This window comes from Pleurodeles waltl, chromosome 3_2, assembly GCF_031143425.1.
Source record: "Pleurodeles waltl isolate 20211129_DDA chromosome 3_2, aPleWal1.hap1.20221129, whole genome shotgun sequence".
In the NCBI taxonomy this organism is placed as follows: Eukaryota; Metazoa; Chordata; class Amphibia; order Caudata; family Salamandridae; genus Pleurodeles; species Pleurodeles waltl.
In genome coordinates, this window is record NC_090441.1 from 202,294,365 (window position 1) to 202,311,740 (window position 17,376).

General features: G+C 48.7%; 1 protein-coding gene across 1 annotated transcript in view; it reads right to left on the reverse strand.

The window, feature by feature from the left end:
- Positions 1 to 11,355: 11,355 nt before the first annotated feature.
- Positions 11,356 to 17,376, reverse strand: part of ADCY10 (adenylate cyclase 10) — a 1,855,427-nt gene continuing 1,849,406 nt past the window's right edge. Inside the window, exons 28-29 of the mRNA XM_069226523.1 lie at positions 14,847 to 15,334; positions 11,356 to 11,507 (exon numbers count right to left, since the gene is read on the reverse strand). Of these exons, the coding sequence (XP_069082624.1) occupies positions 11,356 to 11,507; positions 14,847 to 15,334 (640 nt within the window). The remainder of the gene's footprint in view (positions 11,508 to 14,846; positions 15,335 to 17,376) is intronic.

Genomic DNA, 17,376 nt, shown 5'->3' on the forward strand with positions numbered 1-17,376 from the left:
ATGTGTGGAAGACTGCCTTTCGGACTCCTTTTGGACATTATGAATATAAGGTAATGCCTTGTGGCTTAACTAACGCTCCCTCAGTGTTTCAAAGATTTATGGATTCCATATTCTCCGATTTATTAAACCACACTGTAGTGATTTATTTGGCCGATATCCTCCTATATTCCAGACGCCCTGAACTTCATTCAACACACATTAAGCAAGTCTTAAATAGACTCAGGCAACATCAACTTTACGGTAAACCGGAGAAATGCAAATTTGATAAGACTGAGGTGAAGGATTTGGGCTATCATATCTGTCCAATTGGTATCTCTATGGATCCGGAAAAGGTTCAAGCCTTTCTAGATTGGCCATCCCCTTCATCTAACAAGAAAACTCAATTTTTCTTAGGGCTGGCCAACTTCTACCTTCAATTTATCCTGGACTTTGCGAAACAAACCAGTCAAATTACACAAACTTTCAAAAAAGAGTCTGCGAAACGGGTTCATCTGGACAGACACAGCTGAGACTGCCTTTCAAAACCTAAAACAGGCCTTCACCCAAGCACCCATACTGAGACATCCCGACACCAATAAACAATTTATTGTTGTTACGGACGCTTCCGAAAAAGCCATTGGGGCAGTATTACTACAACAACAAGGCGACGATGGTTTAGAGCATCCAATCTTTTATCTATCCCATGTGCTCTCTGATTCTGAACAACATTACTCAGTACTGGAAAGGGAACTGTTGGCACTAAAGACTGCCTGCCAAGAGTGGAGACAATTTCTCATGGGTTCTAAGGAGCCTTTTGAAGTAAGAACGGACCATCGTAATGTGCAATGCTTACACAATTTTCAGTGCCGAAACAGTCATCAGGCTCGTTGGGCCTTTTTCTTTAGTCAGTAAGATTTCTATGTTACCTACATTCCAGGATCTCAAAATATTCTTCGCGATGCCCTATCTCGCCGTTATCCCGATAGTACTCATACCCCGTCACCATATCTACTTGAACCAGACAAGATCATTGCTGTAGTTAAGTCATTCCTAGATGAAATATGATCTGAATACTCAACCCTTTCAGAACAAGAGCTAAAAAATCTGCATCCCAAGAGACACGAACATAAAGGATACTACTATCACAAGGACATCTTATTTCTCCCTTCTAAAAAAGTGCAAGAAAAGGCACTTCAGATGTGTCATGATTCTCCAGTACTGGTCATTGAGGTATTAAAGCCAGGCAGGGATTACTTCTTCGATCCTTCTGGTGGCCTACGTTGAAACAAGACACCGAAAGATACCTGAAATCTTGTCCTATTTGTGCTTAAGTTAAAGTACCCCATACTAGGCCTGCAGGATTACTTCAACCATTACCAGTTCCACCAGCTCCTAGGCACACAATATCAACCGACTTTATGTGTTCATTACCTCCATCAGCCGCAAACCGAGTTAAAATGGTAACAGTAGATTCCTTTACTAAGATGGCTCATTTTACTGCCTTGAAGAAATTACCCACCTCACAAGAATTAAGCCAGATCTTTATTCAACAAATTGTTCACCTCCATGGTCTCCCCCAAAGCATTGTGTCAGACAGGGGACCTCAATAAATCTCACGGTTCTGGAAACACTTCTGTAAGATCTTAAACATCAATGTAGCGTTATCCTCTGAATTTTATCCTCAAACCAATGGGTAGACTGAACGTCTCAACCAGGGACTTGAGCAATATCTTCGTTGTTTCTGTAACTCCACCCAGAGTAACTGAGCACTTATCTTCCCATTGCAGAGTTTTCTTACAATATTACCGTCCAGAGTGCCTCCAAGGTCACTCCTTTTTTCTGTTCATATGAATTCCATCCTACTTCTTTTCCTACTATTCCCAAGACTTCCTCTACTCTTCCCACTATCACCTCTCTTTCCAAGAGACTACAGAGAATTCAAAGACTGATTCAATCCAATTTATTAGTCACTAAAAGATACATGAAAAGACTGGCTGATAAGAAATGTAGTGAGGCTCCAGCGCATCACATCCAAGATAAAGTCTGGCTATCTTCACAATTTCTGCCCCTACGTCTTTCCTAAAATAAGTTCAAGCCTCGGTACTACGGACCCTTTTGTATTCTTCAGAAAATTAATCCTGTAACTTTCCGTCTCTGTTTACCTCGAACTTGGAAAATCCACCCAGTCTTTCATGTCTCTCAGTTGAAACCCTATATATCTGATCCTTTTTCCTGACATTACACATGTCCTCCCTCTTTGTTGGTGAATGATGAACCTGAATATGAAGTACAGGAAATATGTGACTCTCGTATATTCCGGAACCATCTTCAGTATCTGATTCATCGGAAGGGCTATCCTCTTAGTGAATGTTCTTGGGAAGATTCCTCTTCTGTTCATGCCCCTCTTCTCATTCATCAATTTTTCCGGTTGTTTCCACACAAACCAGAGGCTTACGGACGGGGGGACCTACTGTTGCGCTGCGGCCCGCTGCACGAGCCGAATATTCAGCTCGGGACGCGGAGCGCAGCAATAGGACGCGCCGCGCCCCTAGTTTTTCCTATCTCTGTCAAGGCCCCAAATTGGCCAAGGGGCCTCGCTTCTGCATTGGCGCGGCGCGCCTCTGTTAGTTCCTGCATTCCCCCACTCTCCCTTGCTCTCCCACTTACCTTCTATTTTTTTTTCTGTCTTTTCTGTCGTTCTCGTTTTCTTCCTAACTTATGCTTTTCTTTCCTACCCATGCTTCCCTTCTCTTTTCCTGGTCATTTTTGCCTTTTTGTTCTGATTTACTTTTACCTTTGTTTTTGTTTCAGGAGTTCCTTTTTTGAGGTTTTTTCCACTTTTTGGGTTTTTTCCCTCGGGGACTCCTCCTGGAGGGCACGGACTGCCTTTGGCATTCCCTCCGTCAGCAGCACCGTGGCTACCAGAAAGGGTCGCTCCTATTTGGGCCAAGGCAGAACCTACAAGAAGAAGAATCTCGCCACACTTACAGTGGGCCACAGACACAGACTACGAGTAGGTCGTGACACAATGTTGGGCTACCTATGCCCCAGAGACTGAGGTGGTCATTGTGAACATGGCGGTCTGGACCACCACGCCAGCGGTGGCGGTAATTACCACCAACAGCGTGGCGGTCCAGTCCGCCATATTCTGACCATATTCTGCTGGTTGCAGCCAGTTCACTACCACCCACGGCCAGGCCAGATTCCACCCAGTGGTGGAGGCCGGACCAGCAGTGGGATTTTGATCCCATTTCCACCAGGGATTTCCTGGAGAGATACCCCGCCAGGTAATCCTTGGCGGAAATCATTGGGGTTACAGGAATACACAGGACACGCCAGCCCCCCCTTGCCACCACACCTACCCAACCCCCAAAACCCCTATATCTGCCCCCATCCCTACCTCCCGGACCCTGAAAACCGACCCCCAACCCTCCACCCCCAAAGCCCCATGTATGCTCCCCCAACTCGACCCTCACCATCCCACACCCCCCACCCCTACATACAGGTCCCCCAAACCCAATGCCCCACATCCACATGCACCCATTCACCTACATGCACACATGCATACATGTCCTCAGACACACATCCCCCGACACATACACTCACACACACGCCCATGCACAGACACACTCACACCCCTCCCCCCTTCCCTCTTGGACAGCACTTACCTCTTCCGTCACGCTGCTCCGGGAGGGAACAGGCTCCCTGGATGCTGCTTTGCTGCCATCACTACCTCTCCATACACCACCATGCCTATAACTGCTTCATTATAGGTGTGGCGGTCTATGGTCTGACGTGGCGGTGAGGGTGGAGCAGCATCCACCCCCACCACCGACCGCCATCATGGCGCATGGCGCCCTCATCGCCATCAATGGCGTTGAGGCTCCATGAGTCATTATTTGACGATTTGCCAAGTTCATAATGGGGGCCTGAGCCTGTAAGTCCATTACTTACCTCCAAAACTGTATTGTATTATCTTCCCCCAGGAACTGTTGAAAATTGCAGTGTCCAATTTTAAAATAGCTTTTCGCCATTTTAAAGAAAACTGTATGCATTGCCAATTTGATTCAAAGTACTGAACTTAGCTATGCAAAGTACCTTTCATTTAATGTACTTCCCTGCAAACTGAAATCTTGTGGTTCTAAAAATAAATTAACAAAATATATTTTTCTATATAAAAACCTATTGGTCTTGAGTTAAGTCACTGAGTGTGTGTTTTCACTTATTGCTTGTGTGTGTACAACAAATGCTTAACACTACTCTCTGATAAGCCCAACTGCTCGACCACACTACCAAAAATAGAGTGTTAGTATTATCTATTATTGCCTTTGTCAAGCCTCTGAGGAACCCCAGGACTCTGTGTACACTATATCTCATTTTGATATAGTATATAAAGAGCCAGCTTAGTACAACTGCTAACTGTCATGCCATTACTGCCCTGCAAATCCAGTCAATGATGGCATACAACCATGTGTGTCACTGCTACAGTACCATCATCTGACATAATACCTCTCATTACACAGGTCTCCCAAGTACTGTCACAGAGCAGTGGAGCCCAGTGACAGAAAGCCCAGGCCTGGAAGCAGGTCCAATAGGGGACGACTCGACTGGAAGTCTGGATATGGATGACAATTCTGGTCCATTAGGCATGAGTGGTCAGTCCACCACTACCAACATCACCCTGCCCGCAACTGAAACCACCTCCCTTGTGGCATCCAATGTAAAGCAGAGCCCACCTTGCCATACCTGTGTCCGAAGGTCACATCAAACAACAGTGTGCCCCACAGGACAGAGGCAGGAGTCAATGGTGCAAACCCAGTACGATGACAGTCCTGGTGTCAGTGGGAAGTGGCACACTGCACCAGGGGCACATGCACAGGGGGCAAGGACCAGTGGGAGGACAATTGTGGGCCAAGGGACGAGGCTGGTAGAGGACACTACTGGCCAGGAGGCCGTCTCCGGAGTCCTGGGAGCCTACCAGCAAACCCAGGACAAGATGGGCCAGATACACACCACCTTGCAGGACACACAAATGTTGCAGGGGGAATACCACCAGAAGGCCATGCAGCAGTGGCAGGCACTCAATGCCACCATGGTCTCCATATTAGGGGAGTTCAAGGAATTGAACAACATCCTACGGACATCCTCAAACCAACAGCAGGCCACATCCCGTAGTCAGGCAACACCAGTGGCAACAACATCAGCACCTGCTACTGGAATTGAGGCACAGCAGGAGGAGCCACATGCCACCAGCACCCTTACCCCTGCAGCTGAGGGACCCTGCCGCAAAAGAGGCCACCCATCCAGACATCCTGCAGGACCTCAGGCCAAGACCAATACCCTCACCTGAAAGTGATCCTTCTTCTGAACCGTCACCCTTGTATATCACTGTTTTACCCTGTTGGCTGTCCAATACCAAAACACAGCATACTGGGCAAATGGATACAGGACCTGTGAGACAAACAGCTGTACCACTCACTCTGATCAGCACCCACACCAATACCCAACTCCTCTTGACTGTGATGTCCAGTGACCCCACAGGACCCTACGCTCAACCCAGTTCTCCCTTGCAAAAGTACCCAGCATCAGGTACACCAGAACAGGAGGACGCACCATCTCCTACCTCGCAGCCACCACCTGGAACATCTTACCCATCCACATCAGACAAACCACCTCCCTTCCCAGCTTCACAAAGGAACTGAAGACATGGCTTTTCTAATCCACCTCCGGTACACGCTACACCCCCCGTCCCCCAAGCGCCTTGAGACCCTAATGGGAGAGTAGCTGTGCTCTATAAACTATGATTGATTGATTGATTTCATACACTCAATAAACACAAATTCACACAAGTCATGGTGCACGGCTCTTCATTGTATGTAGTGGCAATCCTGTTTCCAAGCAGCAAATATATACACATTTCAGCACCACAACAATGTTGAAGTGACAGATGTAGTGGGGCACCCAGGCAGGAGTAGAAGCAAATCCAAATTGTAAAGATTTCCAGTGTCAACGATGGCAACAGACAATACAGAAGTCAGCTTGCAGACAGAGATGTGACCTGAAGAGGGAAAATTAAATGGAATCAGGCACAAACTTGTAAGGCATGTAAACAATACATACATCCACACCATTTGAACACATACACAGGAGGACAGGCCCAACAGCTATGATACCACATATGTGAGGGTCTTCATAGGCAGTCACACACTTGTGGGACAGGAAAGTTGTAACATAGATAACATCCTCTATTGTACACCTCCTGAGTGGAGAGGAACAAGTACTTGCCACACAGCAGCTGACAATGCAGCATGACATGCCTACACAGCAGGATAAGACTGGTAATTCCCCCAACATATCCCCAAACTGGTAGGCTGTAGGAAAATACCATCTTACTTGGCATGTGTGTTTGCCAGTGTGTTTTGCCATTATGCCAGGACCCCAGTGCTCATAGTTTGTGGCCTATGTGTGTGTTATCAGTATCCTTAACTGTGTCACTGAAGATCTGCTAACCCAAACTCCTCACCAAATTAGTCACTACACTTTAGTGACTCCATCTTCCAATTCTAATTGGCACACTGAACCCCCCCCCCCCTTATAAGTCCCTAGTATACGGTACTCCTCACCAAATTAGTCACTACACTTTAGTGACTCCATATTCCAATTCTAATTGGCACACTGGACCCCCCCCCCTTAAAAATCCCTGGTATATGGTACCTAGGTACCCAGGGCAATAGGGTTCCAGGAGATCCTTATGTGCTGCAGCATTTATTTTGCCACCCATAAGGAGCTCATACAAACCTTTCATCAGGACTTCCACTGCAGCCTGAGTGAAGTAGTGCACACATTATTTCACAGCCATTTTCACTGCACTAAAGTAACTTATAAGCCACCTATATGTCTAACCCTCACTTAGTGAAGGTTAGGTGCAAAGTTACTAAGTGTGAGGGCACCCTGGCACTAGTCAAGGTGCCCCCACATTGTTTAGGGCAATTTCCCTGGACTTTGTGATTGCGGGGACACCATTACACACGTGCACTACATATAGGTCAATACCTATATGTAGCTTCAAAATGGTAACTCCGAATATGGCCATGTAACATACCTAAGATCATGCCAAATCTGTTATTGGGTTGCCAATCCCATGCATCCCCGGGGCTCCAGCATGGACCCCGGGTACTGCCAAACTAGCTCTCTGGGGTTTTCACTGCAACTAGCGCTGCTGCCAATCCACAGACAGGCTTCTGCCCTCCTGGGGTCTGGGCAGCCCAGTCCCAGGAAGGCAGAACAAATGATTTCCTCTGAGAGAGGGTGTTACACCCTCTCCCTTTGGAAATAGGTTCTAAGGGCTGGGGAGGAGTAGCCTCCCCCAGCCTCTGGAAATGCTTTGAAGGGCACAGATGGTGCCCTCCTTGCATAAGCCAGTCTACACCGGTTCAGGGATCTCCCAGCCCCTGCATGAAACTGGACAAAGGAAAGGGGAGTGACCACTCCCCTGTCCATCGCCACCCCAGGGGTGGTGCCCAGAGTTCCTCCAGTGTGTCCCAGACCTCTGCCATCTTGAATGCAGAGGTGTGAGGGCACAGTGGAGGCCTCTGAGTGGCGGGTGCCAGCAGGTGACGTCAGAGACCCCTCCTAATAGGTGCTTACCTGGTTAGGTGGCCAATCCTCCTCTGAGGGCCATTTAGGGTCTCTCCTGTGGGTTTCTCTTCAGATAACGAATGCAAGAGTTCAACAGAGTTCCTCTGCATCCTTCTCTTCGACTTCTGCCAAGGATCGACCGCTGACTGCTCCAGGACGCCTACAAAACCGCAACAAAGTAGCAAGACGACTGCCAGCAACATTGTAGCGCCTAATCCTGCCAGCTTTCTCAACTGTTTCCTGGTGGTGCACGCTCTGAGGGCTGTCTGCCTTCACCCCGCACTGGAAGCCAAGAAGAAATCTCCTGTGGGTCAACTGAATCTTCCCCCGCTAACGCAGGCACCAAACTTCTGCATCACTGGTCCTTTGGGTCCCCTCTCATCTTGACGAGCGTGGCCTCTGGAACACAGGAGCTGGATCCAAGTGACCCCAACAGACCAGTGGTCCTTCTGTCCAAATTGGTGGAGGTAAGTCCTTGCCTCCCCTCGCCTGACAGTAATCCTGTGTACTGTGTGATCTGCAGCTGCTAGGGCTTCTGTGCACTCTTGCAAGGAATCCTTCTTGCACAGCACAACACAGGTTCCCAGCACTCTGTCCTGCATTGCTCACCCACTGAGTTGACCACCGGATTCGTGGGACCCTCTTTTGTAGTGTTGAGATGACCGCCGTGCTCAGATTCCTTGAACACCTGTTCAAGTGCTTCTGCGAGTGCTGCCCGCTTCTGCATGGGCTCTCTGTGCTGCTGAGCACCCCCTCTGTCTCCTTCTCCAAGGGGCGACCTCATGGTCCTTCCTGGGCCCGGGCAGCACCCATTTTTTTCAACAGCGACCTTTGCAGCTAGCAAAGCTTGTTTGTGGTCTTTCTGCGTTTAAACAACTCTGCATCCTCCAGCACACCGTGGGACATCTTCTGAGCAAAGGAGAAGTTCCTGGCTTTTTCTGTTGTTGCAGAATCTTCAGCTTCCACCCGGAGGCAGCCCTTTTGCACCTTCATCCGGGGTTTAGTGGGCTCCTGCCCCCCGGACACTTGCGTGACTCTTGGACTTGGTCCCCTTCCTTTACAGGTCCCCAGGTCTAGGAATCCGTCTTCAGTGCTTTGCAGTCAGTTGTTGCCTTTGCAGAATCTCCTTTCACAACATTAGTGTGTTTCTGGGGAAGTAGGGTAACTTTACACCTACTTTTCAGGGTCTTGGGGTGGGGTATCTTGGACACCCTTGGTGTTTTCTTACACTCCCAGCGACCTTCTACACTCTACACTAGGCCTGGGGTCCATTTGTGGTTCGCGTTCCACTTTTAGAGCATAAGGTTTGTGTTGTCCCTAGGCCTATTGCATCCTATTGTATACTACAGTGTTTGCACTACTTTTCTAACTGTTTACTTACCTGATTTTCGTTTGTGTGTATATTTTCTCTATTTTTACTTACCCCCTAAGGGAGTATATCCTCTGTGATATTTTTGGCACATTGTCACTAAAATAAAGTACCTTTATTTTTAGTAACCCTGAGTTTTGTGATTTTTATGATATAGTGCTATATGATATAAGTGGTATAGTAGGTGCTTTGCATGTCTCCGGGGAAGGACCAGTATGTGGCCACTTGTAAGAGGAGACAGAGGGGGCCCTCAGCAACGTAGAGAGCCCACTGAAAAGAAGAAAGCACCTGCAGAAGTCCTTGAACACGGGTTCAAGAAGACTGAACACGGCGGTCGTCTCAACACTGCAAAGAGAGGTCCCACGACACCAGAGGTCAACTCAGGGAGCTGAGCATCACAGGATGGAGTGCTGGGGACCTAGGCTTGGCTGTGCATGCAGGATTTCTTGGAAATGTGCACAGAAGTCCTTGTAGCTGCAGCTCACATGGTGCACAGGATTACTGTCTGGGGAGGGTCCACATCCGGTGATCCAGGGGCCACACTCGTTAGGATTAGAGGGGACCCAGAGCACCGATGAAGCTGAAGTTTGGTGTCTGCTTAAGCAGGGGGAAGATTCCATCGCTTCTAGTGCAGGATGAAGGCAGGCAGCCCCCAGAGCATTCACCACCAGGAAACAGTTCAGAAAGCCGGCAGGATTGCGGCCTTCAATGTCGCTGGTAGACTTCTGGCTACTTTGTTGCAGTTTTGCAGGCGTCCTGGAGCAGTCAGCGGTCGATCCTTGGCAGAAGTCGAAGAGAGAAGTGCAGAGGAGCCCTGCTGGATTCTTGCAAATTGTAATCTGAAGAGAAGCCCACAGGAGAGACCCTAAGTAGCCCTCAGAGGAGGTTTGGCTATCTAGTCAGGTATGCACATATCAGGAGGGGTTCTCTGACGTCACTTGCTGGCACTGGCCACTCAGAGGCCTCCAGAGTGCCCCCACACCTCTGAAAACAAAATGGCAGAGGTCTGAGACACACTGGAGAAGCTCTGGGCACCATCCCTGGGGTGCTGATCGACAGGGGAGTGGTCACTCCCCTTTCCTTTGTCCAGTTTCACGCAAGAGCAGGGACTGGGGTTCCCTAGACTGGTGTAGAGTGGCTTATCCAAGGAGGGCACCATCTGTGCCCTTCAAAGCATTTCCAGAGGCTAGGAGAGGCTACCCCTCCCCGGCCTTTAACACCTATTTCCAAAGGGAGAGGGTGTAACACCCTGCTCTCAGAGGAAATGCTTTGTTCTACCTTCCTGGGACTGGGCTGCCGAGACCCCAGGAGGGCAGAACCCTATCTGTGGTGTGGCAGCAACTGTAGTTGCAGAGAAAACCCGAGAGAGCTGGCTTGACAGCACTGGGGATCCATAGTGGAGCCCCCAGGATGCATGGAATTGGCTCCCCAATACCAGATTTGGAGTGGGGGGGGGGCAATTCCATGATCTTAGACATGTTGCATGGCCATATTCGGAGTTACCATTGTGAAGTTACATATAGGTATTGACCTGTATGAAGTGCACACGTGTAATAGTGTCCCCACACTCACAAAGTCTGGGGAAATGGCCCTGAACTATGTGGGGGTACCTTTGCTAGTGCAAGGGTGCCCTCACACTTAGTAACTTTGCACCTAATCTTCAGCAAGTGAAGGTTAGATATATAGGTGACTTATAAGTTACTTAAGTGCAGTGAAAATGGCTGTGAAATAACGTGTGCGTTATGTCACGCAGGCTGCAGTGGCAGTCCCGTGTAAGGGTTTATCTGAGCTCCCTATGGGTGGCAAAAGAAATGCTGCAGCCCATATGGATCTCCTGGAACCCCAATGCTCTGGGTACCTAGGTACCATATACTAGGGACTTAAAAGGGGGGGTCCAGTATGCCTATTGAAATTGGTAAATGTAATCACTAGCCCATAGTGACAAATTTAAAGGCAGAGAGAGCACGAGCACTGAGGTTCTGATTAGCAGAGCCTCAGTGACACAGTTAGGCACTACACAGGCATACACATTTAGGCCACAACCTATGAGCACTGGGGACCTGGCTAGCAGGACAGGCAAAAACATACTGACATACATGTAAAATTGGGGGTAACATGCCGAGAAAGATGGTACTTTCCTACAAGGGACCTTAGGAACACCCTGGACCTCTGACCAGTGTCCCCGTTGTCCTGTAAGCAGCTCTCAAAGGGACTCACCTCCACCTCCAAAGGACTGTGTTGCGAGAGCTCCTGGCCCTCCAACTCGCCCTGCACCTAGCTGCCCTGAGCCTTGCATCGTGGGATCTGCTGTGTGCCCCAGGTCACCAACCCCTTGTGGCCTCGCCCAAGGGGACCCCAAGGCACCATCTTCAAACCTGCAAACCAGCTCCTTTTCCAAGTGGCCCCTCCAGGTGGCCCTGTGCCTGTGCCAACAACCTCTCCAGCACTGCTTCCGCCAGAACCGGGAGCCAGCTGAGACTCTCCAGCTGGCACAGTGTGCCCACCGACTGCTGCATCCACCCTGCAAGAGGAGAGACTGGTGTTACAACTGTGTGATTTATACTGCATTTTTAAAGGTGCATTGATTTCAATGGTGCGTAATTACGCACAGAAAGATTAACTTTGCTAAAACCTCAAAAGTCCTAAAACTTCAAAAGGAGTAAGGTTACCCTACTTCCCCAGTCCTAACTTGAAAAGTACTTAAAGTATTTTAATGATCTTGGTCTTAAAATGTATATCAAAGTCTGAAGTATTTTCATAAATTCTGGTCTCGAGTTATTGATTGAGTGTGTGTGGTGCATGATTGGATTTGTGAGAACAGCAAGGGGCATATTTATACTCTGTTTGCGCCGGATTTGCGTCAGTTTTTTTTACGCAAATCTGACGCAAAGCTAACTCCATATTTATACTTTGGCGTTAGACCCGTCTAGCGCCAAAGATCTTGGAGTTTGCGTCATTTTTTTGCGTGGACACCTACCTTGCGTTAATGATATGCAAGGTAGGTGTTCCCTTCTAAAAAATGACTCTAAGGCATGTGCGCCTTATTTAAACTCCCGTGCAAAAATGACGCATGGGAGTGGGCGGGTCAAAAAAAATGACGTCCAGACGCTTTTGCGTCATTTTTTAACACCTGGTCCGGGCAGGCGTTAAGGGACCTGTGGGCTCGGAAGGAGCCCAGAGGTGCCCTCCCATGCCCCCAGGGACACCCCCTGCCACCCTTGCCCAACCCAGGAGGACGCCCAAGGATGGAGGGACCCATCCCAGGGAACTTAAGGTAAGTTCAGGTAAGTATTTTTTGGGTTTTTTTTTTGTGGCATAGGGGGGCCTGATTTGTGCCCCCCTACATGCCACTATGCCCAATGACCATGCCCAGGGGACATATGTCCCCTGGGCATGGCCATTGGGCAAGGGGGCATGACTCCTGTCTGTGCTAAGACAGGAGTCATTTCAATGGGGGTTGGGAGTCCAAAAAAATGGCACAAATCGGGTTGAGGCGAAAATTTTGCCTCAGACCTGACTTGCCCCATTTTTTGACGCCCAAGCTCCATTTTCCCCTACGCCGGCGCTGCCTGGTGTGAGTCATTTTTTTTGACGCACACCAGTCAGCTCCGCCGGCTAACGTCATTCAATAAATAAGGCGCCCGCATGGTGCTTTGGAATGGCGTTAGCCGGCGCTAAAATTTTTGACGAACAACTGCGTTGGCGCAGTTCTGCGTCAAAAAGTATAAATATGGCCCTAAATGCTTAGCACGTCTCCTGGATTAGCCTAACTCCCTAACTAGCTACCTTAAAAATTGGAGCATTAGGTGGTCTGATTTTTACGTCTGGAAACCAACGTGTGGTTGCCTAAACCCTCTGCATAGTGTACTAGATTTTGTATACTGCATAGAGGGCCGGCCTCCAACAGTGGACCCCAGAAAATAGGGGAGGTTCACCATAGTCTGAAGGTGGGTGATGACAGCCTGGGGCGAAAGAGCCTTCAACAGCCAGTTGTTGAGGTAGGGGAAGACTGAAACCCCTAGCCTGCGCAGATGAGCTGCAACCACCGCCGTCACCTTGGTGAACATGTGAGGGGCACTTGTGAGGCCAAAGGGGAGCACAGTAAAGTGAAAGCGCTTGTGTCCCACCTTGACCCGCAGGTAACATCTGTGGGCAGGTAGGATGGAGATATGGAAATACGCATCCTGCAAGCCAATGCTACCATCCAGTCTCCTTGGTCTAGGACAGACAAGACCTGAGCTAGAGTGAGCATTTTGAATTTCTTGTTTTTGAGGAAGATATTTATGTCCCGCAAATCCAGAATAGGGCGAAGGCTCTTGTTCTTTTTGGGTTTTAGAAAGTAGTGGGAATAACATCCACTGCCTACTTATGATAACGGGACCCTTTCTTTCTTCCTTGGCCAATAGAGCTGAAACTTCCTCATGGAGCAAAACTAAGAGATCCCCCCTCCTCCGTTCTTTTGATGGAGACATTAGGGGAGGGAAAGAGGGGTGGGGGAGGTAATAGCCCTTCTGTATGATCTGCAAGACTCATTTGTCAGATGTTATGGACTGCCAGTGAGAGAGATGAAGTTGAATCCTCCCACCAACTGGATATACTTGGTGTTGTACAATCACACTAAGAGGGCTTGAATGCTGTGGAGGTGGGGGCTGGGTGGTGGATGAGTTCTGGCCAGACCCTCGGGATCTGAAGGCACCATGACTGTGTCCCCGCACAAGATGTTGACTTGGTGGAGGACGCTGGCGGGTCGGTGGATGGCGCAGTGCCAATCCCCTTTCAAAGCATCAAAAGGGGCGATAAAAAGATTGTTGATGAGGGTTCGGCGAGAGGCCCAAGGTCTTGGCCATAGCCCGGGAGTCATTGAAGCATTCCAGAGCTAAATCTGCCTTCATGCCAAAAAAGGTGGGTCCAATTGGAGGATATGACAATCAGGTTTACCTGGACATCCTCCGAAAAGCCAGAGATACGTAGCAAGGCGTGGCATTGAAGTGCCACTGTCCAGGAAATCGGCCTACCTAGCAAGTCTGTTGTGTCCAAACCATACCTGATGGTAACCTTTGCTGCGTCTCTCCCACCTTTGACTGCCTATGAGAGAGTGGCTCGCACATTCTGCGGGACCTGAGGCAGCACCCGAGCCACCATATCCCACAGAGTATGGGAAAAATGGCCCGATAGGCATGAGGTGTTTACCAACCTCAAAGCCAGGCTGGAGGAGGAAAACATCTTCTTTACCAATTGGTCCAGCCTCTTGAGTCCCTATCCGGGGACGCAGAATGGAAGGAGCCATGGGAAAATGGAGACCTCAGCCACCAAGTTCTCCGGGGTGGGGTGTTGCATGAGGAAGCTAGGGTCGCTCAGAGTCGAGCAATGGTGACGACCAATCGTCCTGTTTACAGGTGCCCCTGTGCTGGGTTTGGACCACATCCCCAGCAGGACATCAGTGACGGGCTCATTAAAGGGCAACATTGGTTCCGATGACGAAGCCCCGGGCTGAAGCACCTCCATCAAGATGTTAGTCTTGACTTTTTGAGAGGAGCTCAAGGTCCAGGACCTCAGCTGTCCTGCGTACCACCAATGCATACAATGCATGTTCCTCCGTAGCCACTGTAGGAGGTGACAAAATGTCAGCGTCTGGAAAGGTGTCCACTCTACTAACCTCTCCTCATACCAGTCCATAGGCTCTAACTGAACATCTAGAGGGTCCTGAGACCCCTCATTTGCCTCATCAGTGCCTGGCTGTTCATAGAAATGCTCAGGCAATGATCTGTCAACTGTGGGCACTATTGGCGCTGGAATCTGTGTTGTGCAATGCTGTTCCAGCTCCTGATCATTGGTAATTAGAATAGAATGCGGCTCGTACCGGTAGGCGCAGGTGGCGCCGGGAATGTCGACGTTGGAAGCGGATCTGGAGGAGGCCGACTGTGTGGACCCAATGGTGTTCTGGATCCGATATTGGATCCAAGAGACCCCATCAGGGCAGAAGCCGATGACGTGGCAGCTGATGGGGCCTCTGATGACTCCTCAGGGCCGAGAGGAGCTCCGGTGGGGCTGACACGCTTAAATACGAGGCTCATGGCCTCATAAAACTCCTTAAGCTGACTGGAGGTTGCTCCTGCTTTCAGAAAAGGAGGAAGGCGTGGAATGGGCCTTGGCAATGGTTCCGCGGAACCATGATCCTTGATCGTCAATGTTCCCGACATGGCTTGACGGGCAAGGTAAGTCGAAGTCCACTTGGACTTCTTCTTTTTGTGCCTCTTCCTTTGAGTGGGATGAAAAGGAATTGGGGTTCCTGGAGCAGTCACTGAGATGGCGCCGTGGTAGGCGCCACCTGCCTTCCTCGAAGCAATCCTGCACAGATGAAAAAAAGTCTCAACAAAAATGTCGAAAAAGGCCTGCAAAAAAGTCAAAAGGTAGCTCCTTTTTGGATCTGGGCTTTAACTGGCGCGGAAGGAAAAGAACCGACGTCCACGTGCCTCGATAGTGCCTTTATTGGCGATCGTGACATCACAGGTAGCTCCAATGAGGCCACGCGAATGTGAACGATGCCACCTGACAGTACGCTCAAGGGTATTCCTCTGCAAACGCTTCAGATTCCAAGCTGATTACAGGAATTCCTAAAGGTAAGGACTCTGCAGCTACAAGTCTCTATAAGATAACAAGGAATACTGTAACATAATTGCGAGAAAGTGGTTATTAGTTGGGATGGATGGTAGTTCCACCCACCAGTAATAATTTCACTATTCTTGTTACATCTAGAAAAGGTTTTAGTAATTTAAACCCTTGGGAGCTATGACCCAGAGAAGGAAGGCTTTGCTTAAGAAAATCTGTAAAGCATTTCAGCGTACTAAGACAGTTGAAAAGTTAACAACATAATACAATAAAAATTCCACTCTAATTTATAAAACTAGAGCATCTCTTTTAAATATGGCTGGGTATAAATTGGGATGGCATGGCGAGCAAAAGAACGATGGATTAAACCCAGATCTGTTACAGGGGGTGAATGTTTGAAAAGTTTCAGCACTCTGTCCATCATCCTTTTGTGTTGCTAAAGTGGCCAGGTTACGCCCAGATGTGGGTCTCTTGCTCACTATGCCACTGGACTCAAGCTAGCCTGGCTGATGAGGGGTGATACCCAGAAACTGGTCCCAAGATGCTTGTTTCCGGTCTAGGGAGGACCTGGCCTGGCAGTTCAGGCTGGACTGGTCCCATGTGGAGCAGGGTCAAGACTGATTTGCTTATGGCTGGGTCCAAACTAGGGCGGTATCATGAGCAAAAGAATCATGGATTAAAACCAGATCTGTGCCTGGGGGTGAGTGATTGAAAAGATTCAGTAGTCATCCATCATCCTCTTGTATTGCTAAGGTTTAAGGCTGACCGTGATAGAGGGCAGGTCGGGTATGGGTCCCAGGTAGGTGCTAGCCAATGGGTTACCTTCGGACTTTGTAACTTTTCTGGAGACAAGGTGGTTGTCGACGATTCATCAGCAGGGAAGGTGATGACAGCAGGTTGCTAAAGAACAAGGCACCTGGGCGGTTGTCGAAGAAAGTGGGAAAGCTAGGAAGGAGCAAAAGTGGGTATCCAGTGGTTAATCTGAGCCACTGATTTTTTGGTATTCGGCACCAGCACTTAATTGTCAACACCTGCGCTTATGACAGTCTGTCACATGATGACAAAGTTTGTCTATTTTAGAGATGAGCACAACAGCAGTTGTTTAATAATTCAGTGTAGGACATTGGCTCTGTATATACTATCCCAAAGTGAGAGATAGTGTGCACAGACTGCAAGGGTTTCCCTTGAGAGGTTGATAGTGGCAAAATTAGATAATACTAATGCTCTTTTTTGTGGTAGTGTGGTCGAGCAGTATGCTTATCAGGGAGCAGTTGTAGGAGGCTGGCCTGGCTTATAATGGGTACCTGATGGTTCTTACACCTTGTGCCAGGTCCAGTTATCCCTTATTAGTAGATTAGCAGTGTTCTAGCAGCTTAGGCTGATAGGGGTAGCTATAGCAGAGCAGCTTAGGCTGAGCTAGGAGACATGCAAAGCTCCTACTATACCATTTACATCATATAGCACTATATCATAAGAATCACAATACTCAGAGTTACTAAAAATAAAGGTACTTTATTTCAGTGACAATGTGCCAAAAATATCACAGAGGATATACTCCCTTAGGAGGTAGGTAAAATACACAAAATATACACACAAACCAAAATCAGGTAAGTAAACAGTTAGAAACGTAGTGCAAACAGTCTAGAATACAATAGGATGCAAGAGGCCTAGGGGCAACACAAACCATATGCTCTAATGCGAACCATGAATGGACCCCATGCCTAGTGTAGTGTGTAGAGGGTCGCTGGGGGTGTAAGAAAACACTAAGCGTGTCCAAGATA